The sequence below is a fragment of the Morchella sextelata genome (genome assembly GCF_020137385.1).
Source record: "Morchella sextelata strain SCLS chromosome Unknown scls_20, whole genome shotgun sequence".
NCBI lineage: Eukaryota > Fungi > Ascomycota > Pezizomycetes > Pezizales > Morchellaceae > Morchella > Morchella sextelata.
The window spans coordinates 167,027-178,968 of NW_025408635.1; the positions used below are offsets into that span (position 1 = coordinate 167,027).

The 11,942-nt window shown below is 44.3% G+C and overlaps 3 protein-coding genes across 3 annotated transcripts; all 3 read right to left on the reverse strand.

Annotated features, from left to right (window-relative positions):
* Positions 1 to 132: 132 nt before the first annotated feature.
* Positions 133 to 2,214, reverse strand: H6S33_006281 (uncharacterized protein; the record flags this gene model as incomplete). Its single annotated transcript, XM_044837923.1, has 4 exons — positions 133 to 579; positions 919 to 1,053; positions 1,108 to 1,989; positions 2,086 to 2,214. The coding sequence occupies 4 exons, from the start codon at positions 2,212 to 2,214 to the stop codon at positions 133 to 135; spliced, it is 1,593 nt and encodes a 530-aa protein (XP_044689808.1).
* A 234-nt stretch (positions 2,215 to 2,448) lies between these two features.
* H6S33_006282 (uncharacterized protein) lies at positions 2,449 to 3,672 on the reverse strand (the record flags this gene model as incomplete). The annotated part of the gene is made up of 1 exon (XM_044837934.1): positions 2,449 to 3,672. One exon carries the CDS (start codon positions 3,670 to 3,672, stop codon positions 2,449 to 2,451), a length of 1,224 nt encoding a protein of 407 aa, XP_044689809.1.
* A 6,859-nt stretch (positions 3,673 to 10,531) lies between these two features.
* Positions 10,532 to 11,602, reverse strand: H6S33_006283 (uncharacterized protein; the record flags this gene model as incomplete). The annotated part of the gene is made up of 1 exon (XM_044837945.1): positions 10,532 to 11,602. The coding sequence occupies one exon, from the start codon at positions 11,600 to 11,602 to the stop codon at positions 10,532 to 10,534; it is 1,071 nt and encodes a 356-aa protein (XP_044689810.1).
* Positions 11,603 to 11,942: the final 340 nt, after the last annotated feature.

The following is an 11,942-nucleotide window of genomic DNA, read 5'->3' on the forward strand; positions in this document are numbered from 1 at the left end:
TAGGTACAGAAGACGTTGCGTAAAGAAAGAAAGAGAAAAAAGGAAAAGAACAAGAAATAGGAACGAATTCCCCTTAATATACCCAATGAAATCCCAGCGATGATAAATTCAAAGTGAATCATACATTAACAATCAACAGAACCCGGTAGAACCCAATAGAACCCTTTTGACTAATCCAACTCCTCGTAACTCAGTGTATTCACTAGTCGATCCATGAAAATAACGCTCATGGAATCGTTTGACGATATCAGGTGAATGCTCAAGGTCCGATAGTGGTTGACAGGAGGCTTCATGATATCCTATATATCGTACTAAATACTCAAACCTTCCTCTTCGTTTCCTCGAATCCAAAATATCTTCGACTTCCCATTCTTCCTCCCCTTCGATTTCAACCGGAGGTGGTGGCAATTGTTGTTGTCCTGGTAAAGGATTATTTGCTTCGGGTGACAATAACAAAACATGAAATACTGGATGAATCTTCATTGATCGGGGAAGTTCCAATTCGTAAGTGTAGGGATTGATAATCTGCTTAACACTATAAGGTTCAATAAGTTTCGAATTGAACTTCTTGGAAGGCAGCTTTGATAGAATATGACGTGTCGATAGGAAAACCTTATCTCATAAATGGTAACGAGGAGCTGGAGTCCGATTCCTATTGCCTGACTCTTCTTGTATCTTTTGCGCCCGAAACATCTCTTCTCTTAGAAAATCCACTACATCTTTCATTTCTCTTGCAATACGATTAGCTTGATCCTCCGCGGTCGTTCAACCATGTTTCAAAGGACCAAAAGTCATCCTTGGATTTCTTCCCGAATTGGCATAAACAGGAGAGACTTTTGTTGTTTGCGAAGCATGGTTGTTTGTCGCAAACTCGGCCATTGATAGCAATCGAGCACAATCGTCTTATTGATAGGATACATAGCTTCGAAGGTATTGTTCCATTACGGCATTGATTCTTTCCGTCTGTCCATCTGTCTGAGGATGAAATGCGGTGGAGAATTTCAACGATATTTCCAACCGATCGCAAAGCGACTTCCAAAACTCCGCAAGAAACTGTGTTCCTCGATCAGATACAATGGTATTAGGTAGTCTATGTAGCTTACAAACATTATCGATGTATAGCCTCGCTACTTCCCTTGAATCTGCCTCTTTAGTCGTTGGTATTAGATGTCGCATTTTGGTTAATCTATCCACCACAACTAAGATTGCATTGTATCCATCGCTCTCCAGGAGATCAGTGACAAAATCCATCGATATATCCATCCACGGTCCCTCAGGTATCGGTATAGTATGGAGTATTCCATAAGGTGCATTGCGTGGTGCCTTGCTACGGGCACACACATTGCAATTCCTAATATACTGGTCGACATATTTTCGCATTTGTGGCCAATAATATTCTCGGTTTAGAAGTTCCAATGTCTTTGCTCTACCTGAATGTCCTGTGGATGGTTTGTCATGGTGTTCTTTTAAAAGCCTTAGCCGAAGGTCATTGTCATCTGGTACATATAGCATGCCTCGATAAAGTAGCCAACCGTTATTATCATCCGTGCATTCAGGAAGCGAAATGTTGTTCGAGTGACGAATGCCATTCCGAAGTATAGCGAGGATCTTGTTTGGGAAATTATCAACTTGGTAAGCTTTTGAAAATAACTCCTCTACAGTGGACGCTCCTTCAGCGGATTCGTTTGACAAAGAACCCGCGAACAAACTTAGCCTTGTATCCAAATTTTCTCGCTTCAAAATCACTTGACTCTGATGCGTCAACCATTCATCCCTCTCTTTAGGTAGGTTACCTGACCTTCTAGTCAATGCATCTGGTTTCGCTCCCTGTTTTCCTGGCCGAAATTGTATAATGAAATCGAAGCGTGAAAGGAATTTGGACCAACGGGCTTGTCGACGATTTAACAATTTTGTTGTCATAAAATATTCAAGATTCCGATGGTCGCTAAAAACTTCAATTGGGAATTGGGCTCCCTCCAGGTGATGTCGCTATCATTCATAGCATCGCATGATTGCTAAAAGTTCTTTGTCATAGATTTCATAGTTGCACTCTCCAGGAGAATGTTTTTTGGAGAAGAAAGTGACTGGATGTAGGATTCCTTCATTATCACGTTGAGATAGGATTCCTACTGAAACATAGTTAGATGCATCGGTTTCTATCATAATCCTCCGATCCAGATTAAAATGAGCTAGTATCGGTGCCGTTGTGAACATTTTTTTTAAAGTTTAAAATGCTTCCTACCTTTTATCCGTCCATTCGAATTTAATGTTTTTCTTTGTCAAAGCTGTAAGCAGAGCAACAATTTTCGAATATACTAAAATGAACTGCTTATAGAAATTTGCAAATCCTAGGAATACTTGAAGATCATGAAGTTTTGTCGGTGTGGACTATTCCAAAACATCGACAACTTTCTTTGGGTCCATTCTATTCCCATTCGGGGTGAGGATTTAACCAAGATATTTCATTTCCTGAACCATAAATTCACATTTTTCAGGTTTAAGGTGAACATGATTCTCATCAAGTATCTTTAGAACCTTTTGAATGTGTTTTTTATGTTCCGATAGAGTCTCGGAATAGATAAGGATATCATCCAAATATGCCGTCACAAATTGATCAAGATAAGGTTGTAGAATATCATTGATCCAGTGTTGAAATGTAGCAGGGGCATTAGCTAATCCATACGGCATTACTGTATATTCGAAATGTCCATATCGAGTTCTGAATGCCGTTTTCCATTCATCTCCCTCCGCTATCCTGTTCTGATTATATCCACAACGTAAATCCAACTTGGTATAGTATTGTGCTCTTGACAGCTTAGCCAGGGTTTCCTTTAACAATGGTAATGGATATTGATTTTTGATTGTGATTGCATTTAGACCTCGATAGTCAACACAAAGTCGAAGGGTTCCATCGCCTTTCTTTACGAACAATATAGATGCTCCCGCTGGTGACTCACTAGCCCGAATAAATCCTTTGGGTAAATTTTCATCAAGATATTCCCGTAGTGCTTTCAACTCGATTTGAAACAATCCATATATAGGTCTATATGGTGGTCGTTCGCCTTCTTCTAACACTATTTCAATATCATGGGATAGCCGATATGGTGGAAGGTCTGAAGCATCATATTCCTTGAATATATCGAGATGATGGTGAAACTCCTTCGGTACTAGCTCTTCGATGTCGATGGTAGATTTTTCAGTTACTGAAACGATGACTGTATAGTGTTCCGGTAAAGGAATCGAGATGCCATGAACAATAACTGCAGTTCCACTAAGTGAACACTGTTGACAACAGTTCCGAGAGTCAAAAACAAGTAGATTTTCCTTTGGTCGAATCGTAACATCATGACGTCGCTTCCAACGTATCCCCATCACAATCAGGTAGTGTCCTAACTTCGTCACAAAACATGGGGCCATCTCCTGATGACCATGAATGTCTAACGAGACATCGACAATATAGGTAATCTTTCCTGTTTTGATAGTCCTTCCGTCTATAACGTCTACATGGCGAGGTATTTTAAGAGGGGTCATTATAAGATTGTTGTGACGTGCAAAAGATTCGTCAATGAAAGCGTATCCTGATGCTCCGGTATCAATAAGAGCGTAGGTGGGGATGAAAGAGTTTTTATTTTGTGAAATCGAACAAGTTACTACAAGTTGGTTCCCATCCATTTCCTCCTCTGATACCGAAAAACCAGAAATACACATCCTGGAAAAATCCTTAAATGGTCCCTGTGCTAAGCCACTTAGTACAGGGACAAATCTTTTGCCGACTCATTATCGCTTCCATCATTTTCCTCCATCCTCAATGCTGCTCCTCTTATCACAGGCCTCCTAGATTGATTTCCAGTTGTATTCGCTTGACGGCAATCCCTAACCATATGTTCAACACTTCCGCAATAGAAACATCGGCCCTCAACTAAGCGGGCATTTCATTCTGCAGGGGTGGAGTGACGACATCCTCCAGATAGATCGATTGGTACATCACCTCCCGGGCGGAACGAGGGATGCTTTTCAGTAGCAGGTGCATTGGCGACTGGGGCGGCAGCACGAGGAGCAGAAACAGGATTCGCTGGTGGGGGATGAGGGGCCGGAGTAGCAGTAGCATTCTAAGGCTTTTTATTTCCTCGTTTAGCTTCTGCCGCTCGACGATGATTATCCAACCGTTGCAAAAGTATCGCACAGGCATCTACCGTCGCAGGAGTTTCATGGTGTATTTTTGATTCATCGAGTTCCATATTAATACCTTCCATCAAAGCCTCAATCCGAGAGACTTCATCCATACCTGACTCAGCAGCATACCGTTGAAACTCAGCGAAATAGTCGGCAAAGGTTTGAGTTCCTTGACAGATGTTCCGGAGGTTCCTCCTAGCCGTGTCCAAAATTTCATAAAACCATAGCATAGAAGGTAAGGCAATACCTTCTTCTCCCATGTACTGTAAGAACTGATTGGTAGCAGTGCCTTCCAATCTGATGAACGCATATGATAATTTAGACTGTAGTGTAGGATAACGATCGGTATTTCCTAATAGCTTGAGTTTCATTTGTTGCTTGAATAGGTGTAATCTTTCTCGATCACGATCCCCCCTGAACACCTCAGGATCTGAAAGCTTTTCTGACCAATAGATAGTACCTGTAGCCGGTGGTACTGGGGGTATAGGTGGAGCATCATCTCCGATGGATCCTTCGTTAGGGGCAACAACCTCAACAGCAGTCTGTTGAGCTCGGGCAGCAGCAAGATTTTGCTCAAACATTCCTCTTGCCCTCTCAGCCTCCCCTTCTACCTCCTGTAAATCCGTTGCATATTGAGCAAGACCATGTTGACATTGTTGGAGAAGTGCATAGGCTTCGGTTCCGACAACATTTTCGACCTATGGGTGCACTTGAAAAAAAGTTTGGAGGTTATTGTTGAGTTGTTGATAATCAATATGAGCGTATTCCGAAATTCTAGATTATGGTGTTGTATTGATTGGCGATAGAGGACGCAACCTACGTATAACGTGGGTCTATGAACGAGAGACTATAGTGCCAAGGAATACAACCGAGGCGAATACGTGGTATCGAGGGATTCTGGACTATAGACTATGGAATGGTTCAATCCTGATGAAAGATCCAAGATGAGCCCTATGACGTAGCGTAGAACAAAAGTAATATTCGTGGAATAAATACAGAGATTGCATAAAGAAAGAAGGAAAGAGAGAAAATAGGTAAAAGCATGAAACAACGCCCCCTTATATATCCAACCCTAATTCAATGATGACTAATACCTCCGCGTAATAGAAACTGAAAGAACATAACAGAAACCCCCATTATAAATCCTAATCCCACTGTACAATACTTCCTCTTCATGTTCCAATTTATCACTAACCGAAATACATAGTTGCCGTTACAACTATGTCTAAAACCTTACCAGAGTTTAAGTAAGGTGAAAGCTTCGAAAACAATGGTGATTTTGTGTAAATTAAAAATGTCAAAAGATACTATGTATTGGTTTATATTTTTTGATCAATTTGGAATCATAAACAAAAACCAAGACTAAAATTGTAGTTGAAGCTTACGGGTATATCAGTACGTGTTTCAACATCATATTGGTATATCTGCCCATCGAAGTACTTTAATCCATTCGACTCATTGATATGAATTAGATCTGTCATCATTGTAACAGTTGAAGTCAAATATGGATTGTTCGGAATTGTATCATCATTCGATCCAGTTTTGAAGAGTTCCAAATTCTGTATCAACGTATACTAAAAAATACAATTGTTAGATATATATTGTAATAGCATTACGCACACCAGAAATTCATCAAATTATGAAATTAATTTGATTGAAAAACCTACCTTCAGTGTTTTCCCAACAGCCAAAATAACTGTTCCGTTGAATAGGTAGAATCGATCAGAATAGAGGGAGGATTCAATTGATTAAAAAAACTTGATATCGATATGTCTTCAAGTCCCATCCATATCCATATGGGAAACAGTTGCAAGTTTATAACCACCAACTCTATTTACAGCAATAACGAGGCCAACAAATGTAAAGCAAATAGGCATGATTTTTTCAGAATCAATTTAAGAAGAAACAAATTGTATAAACGTTGCAATTCAATGACTTACCTTAAGAATTCGAATAGTTGTTGTGAGCAAGCTGCCTTGGGAATATGTACTGTTTAAAGCTTTGAAACATGAATATAAATAGTTAGGCGACCAACATATCTTGTACTAAAAATAGTAATACTTTCGATCGTGAGAGTTGCTTCTATGACGTATATCGCTATCGTCAACAGGGTTGTAGATATTTTAACTGCTAAATTCATATCTCAAAATTTCTTGTTTCCTATTTCCTCGTTAAAATATTCCTAAAACTACTATATAATTAATAAAATATTATAACAAACTATTTCAATTCGTTTAATTTAACTGTAAACATCAAAATATTTGTTCTCAAATGATTGAAATCGGTTTTCTTTTACTATTAATAATTTATAATAAAAATGAGTAATGTGAATAGTTTACGTCATTATAAAAACTGTATGAAACTTATTTCCAAACGGTTGACAACACATATAGGATTCAGCGGAACCCATTTTAAAAACACATTATTCGACATATTTTTCCAAAATCTATTTTTCTGATGTTAGAAACAATTAGGTAAGATTTCTAATATAAAAAACTCAGTACAATCTGACAATTTTAAATTCAAATCCTATTGAATCGTACATGAATATAAATACGAAATATATGTAAAGATGATATTATAAGTAAAGATATAAATTAAATATATTTTTAATTAATATTTTTAAATAAAATATTTAAAAAATATATAATAAAAATAAAAAATAAAAAATAAATAAAATAAATAAAAAATAAAAAAAATAGAAAAAACTGTGTAGAATTGCTTTAGGAAATTCTTTCCAAATCAGGTTTAGTGTTGTTATACTTCCACATTTTCTTTTCCGGTGCATACATTTATCAGTGTTAATATTTGGACGCACATATGTAGCTAGCTAGATTCAAGTATAAGGTATTAAACTCTTACTTGCGTTAACATTCTGGCTACTACTAGAACCCAATCATGATATCGCTGAATTAATCAGCCACAGTCACTCACCACGCATTACTTATCACCACACTATATAGTTTACCATGAATCACATACCCGCTCGCCCACCCCAATAATCAACCCATCAAGCCGCACATCAAAGCTTACATGTACTCACCTCACCTCACCTCACCTCCCTCCTCCGCCCCCACCTTACCCGTCCACACGCGACCCAACTGAATCCGCCCCACATTCCAGTACCGTGAATTTCAACATTTTTCCCACCGACGCTTGGCAAGACACCACCTCTCGCAACACATAAAGAACAATTAATCACGATAACCTCTACGCCAGCAGTACTTGGCGGTTAGCGCACCATATCTAGTACCAGACTGAATACTTATCTGTAGACTTCCGAAGATAAAAATACACAAGCTACATCAGTGCCACTGGTACACATTCGTCACCAGCGGGTTGTTTGTCATTAACTCGTGGTTCGTAGGTTTTTGTGTAGTCGATAGTACTTTTAGGATTCGACCAGAACATTGACGCGTTGCATCACAGGCCATCACTCGTTTCTCTTCAAGGCCTAGGCGTCACTAGATATATGTCACTCTAGGCACTAAGGCCACGGTGTCAAGTAAATGGAGGGCTAGTTTTCAAGAGGGCTATCAGTCTATGTGTTTATTCGGCCTTGCTATTAGGTCTAGACATCGATGATACATAGCTTCATGTTACTTAGCTATATATAGCGGCCAGCGGAGGCTTAGTGAATTAAAAGACTATACCCACAAAGATCTCCAAGAATAGTTGTCATTACATACCTAGTATTACCAAGTCCTAGCTAGCTAATCAGCACCCACGCCGATTCCCAGCACACGCCCGCAGCGGCCGACACGATCTCCGGCCCGAGTACTCCACTCAGAACGGCGGCAGGAGTACTCCGAGTGCGTGGGTAGCTTGTTTTTCTCCAGTAGTCTCACTGCCCAAACCTGCACCTTCCCGTCCCTACGACATGGGGAAAGTAACTATAGAGTAGCGATACCACGATAACCCACAATCTCCTTGCAGTAGTAGATTTACGCTTAAATCCAGCTACATGCGCGCGGTCTTGCGCTTATCTATAACTATACCTGAGTATATGCTACAAAGTGTAATGCAGCCTCCGGCCGCAAATTCGCTAAAGCTTAAGCCTAAGAGAGAGAAATTATACTGTCCAATCTATGTACGACCTCTGAGTGGATATTGTCATGTCCATTCTATCTACGAAGCCAATCATCCATGATATCTATAGATCTATATCAACAAGTCACGATCAGTACAAACTACCTACCTATGAAAGTGGATGTCGCATCCCTTCCGAGCTCGGGAGTGGCTCTTTGTCCACTATCTATTAGCAGTCATGGTAGAAGAAAAATCAACCAATCATAATGCTTCCCGACCACAATGAGGAAGATTATATGGTGCAAGAGGGAGTAGAGGGCGAACTTGTCAACCCTGTACACACCGGTTCAGTCAATTCTTTCATTGGCTCCGGGAAGCAAACATTGAAGAGCCTCATCTTTAACTCGACTTTATGGCTGTAAGGGCTACAATACTGAACCTGGTGTGAACAGGATTACAAGGTCGCCCCCCCCAAGGCCTCTCGCACCATACTATTTAGACGTACCTCAAATACTTACGCCTTACTAAACCACTAACGTGACACGTGGATGCACGTGGATGTAGGGTTAACTATCTAGTCGGCCCCTAGCTACGTGCAACACCTACAATTAATTGCGACCCAATCACAACACACACCTTCCACCTCCCACCACCCTAGCACCCATTCATTAATCCACCAACCCACCAATCCACCAATCCACCAATCCACCAATCCACCAATCCACCAATCCACCAATCCACCAACCCAACGACCTCCACGCCAAGCCGCACATCAAAGCTTACTCACCGGCCCCCACCCCCACCCAAGTGTAGATTCCAGCACTTTTTCCCTCCGGGCCTTGGCGAGAGCGAGAACCTGGTTGGTACAGCCAACGTCGTTCACCCCTGGCCTTCCCTTTGACGAATTATTCATACATGGGTAGTGCCCATTGAACCTCGGGGGTGGATCCGCGGGGGGGGGGGGGGGGCTGTATATACTTGTCCTTATATCCCCGCAGGATTCTTGGTTACTTGGTCAAGCTAGTAGCCGGCCGGAATATTATTGGATTACGGTTAGGTTTCGGTTTGCCAATTGGGGCAGCAGACTTGCACGGCACACTAGTAATACTAATGGTCCCGAAGCCGGCCACATGCACAATCCACATGGTGCCATGGCCGGAGGAGGAGACGGATAGTACAGGGTCGGCCATGACATACCAGCACCAACACCTCGTCAGAAGCCACATTCCTCCCATGCAGCTAGGAGGGAGGTGGGTAAGCCACTACTTACTGCCAGCCAGCCAACCGTCGTTATCGGACTATCTAGACCCACCACTTAAATATGGCACTACCACAGGCAATACCCCAGAAGGAACAGATAGAACATGCGTAGTAAGTCTGCCACGAGCACGTTCACGTCGCTATTCCCCGTCATATTTACTTCCAGACTAGTATACTCTAGCTCTACAGCGACAACGGTTAACCTCAAGACCACTCCCAGCGGTAGTTGAGCGGCCGAGTGATAATCCATGATTAACACCTAGGCCTCTCTCTGCCACATTCACAACCACCGCGGCCCCCGGTGGTTATCATGAGTGTAGTGTAGTGGTTACCACACCCGATTCTTCGACTAAATAGATCTCTCGCCACCACATGAGGCCACAGGACTACGGTTGTATTGTATCGCATTGCACTCACGCCAGCTGGCTAGCTAGGCTGTGTAGATGGAAGGGATCAAGCAACGTCAAGGTCAAGCGTCTATTCACTACCCTACCCTACCCTACCCCCCTTCCTCTACTACCCCCAACCCCTCCGCTCTTCCCCCCTTCCTCTTCCCGCCACACCAAAGCTAGCAAAAAAAAAAAATACAAAAAAGTCCCTTCCATTGCAATGCCCCATCCCGTAAATTACAAACCGCATCAATGTAAAACGTCCACTCCCAACAGTGCGTCCCCAGTGCTCAGTGTCAAATGTTCCAATGTTCCAATGTTGAATGTTCCAATGTTCCAGTGTTCCAGTGTTCCAGTGTTCCAGTGTTCCAGTGTTCCAATGCCAAGTCGTCTCGTCGCATCACATGTAAAACAAAAAAAAAAAAGAGTAGAAAAAGAAGGTAAAAAGGTAGAAAGAAGGAAGAAGCACCACAGCACAACACATCAGTACTAAAACCATAAAAAACGCATAAAAATAAAAAAAAAACGTAAAAAAAAAACTCCCAAACACTCAACAAAAGAAGAAAAAAAATCAAGCCCCAAAAGGCACTGTGAAAAAACGCAGCCACAGTTTTTTACAACTGAAAAAAAAAAGAATTTAAAGAAACACACAAAAGAAGACCCCAATTACCACCCCAGCACTAGAAGCTCCCATCATCCTGCACAAGCCTAACGCTCGGCGGCAGCATCTTCCTGCTAATCTCCCTCTTCTCACTAATGCCCACCACCGGCGGCGGCGGCCGCTTCGGCACCGGCCTCCCCAGCGCCGGCGGTGGTGGTGGCGGCGGTGGTGGCGCCTTCTGCGACCCCCTCGCACTCGGCGGCAGACTCTGCGGCCTCTGCGGCGGCGGTGGCGGGGGCGGTGGACGAGGCGCCGTAACCTCCACCCTAACCCTCTGCACCTTCTCCAACCCCCCCACCTCCTTCTCCCTCTCCCTCACCCTCTCCATCTCCATCTCCCTCCTCTCCCTCTCCCTCCTCGCCTCCGCCTTCTCCTTCTCCTTCTCCCCCTCCCCGCCGCCCTCCTCGTCGGTGGTCCACACCTCGAATCCGCCGAGGCCAATCACGTCCTCGCCGTCCGCGAACTTGACGCCCTTCTTGCGCCGCACACGGCTCTTGGCGCGCTTGCGCATGCCCTTGCTCTTGTCGGCGGCGCTCCCGTAGAGGTCGAGGTTGTTGTTGAGCTCGCTGTTGGCCTTGGTGAGGCGGTCCCACTCGGCCTCTGCCGCGGTCGTGGGCGCCAGCTGCGCTTCGTCCGCCGGGTCGATGTCGGGGGCTTCGCCGTTCAGGAGGGCGAGCTTCGCCGCGGTCTTGTCTTTCTGGTGCTGCGGGGCGGGAGCGGGGGCTGGGGCGGCGGTGGTGATGGCGGGGCGTGCGGGTGGTGCGGGTGGTGCACGGGGTGCGGGCGAAGGGGAGGGTGAAGGGGCTGGGGCTGGCTCGGGGGGGAGCGTGACGGGGAAGGCCATGGGGCTGCTGACGGGTCTGGGGGAGCGCGGGGGGGCGTCGATTGTGGTTGTTGAGATGGAGTTTGAGGAGGTGGAGGAGGGGTTTGCGGTGTAGGGACGGCAGAAGCTGGCGGCTTGGGACTCGGCGGAGAGGGTGCTGGCGGGGGAGGAGGCGCGGGTGGGGGAGGTGCTGCGGTGCGGGACGATGAGGTTGAACTTCTTGCGGACTGTGGCCCACTTTCGGGGCTTGGAGGGGGGGGAGGACATTGGTGTTGTTGTTGTTGTTGTTGTGGGGGGGTTTGTGGTGGTGGTGGTGGTTGTGTTTGGGGGGGGGGGGTGGTTGTTGGTGTGGGAGTGTTGTGGAGAGGTTGTGGTGGTTGTGGTGGTTGTGGTGGTTGTGGTGGTTGTGGTGGTTTATCGGGGTGTTGTGGAGGAGGTGTTGTTGTGGTCGTGCGTGGTCTTGGTCGCCTTGGTTGTGGTTACAGTCTTGGTCGGGGCGTGGTTGGTGTCGTGTGTCCAAGTGCAAAAAGTCCTACCACCAGCACAATACAGTCCAGTCCCTCAACGGCGTACAAAGGGGGTCAAGTAGCAAAACCGAAAGCGAAAG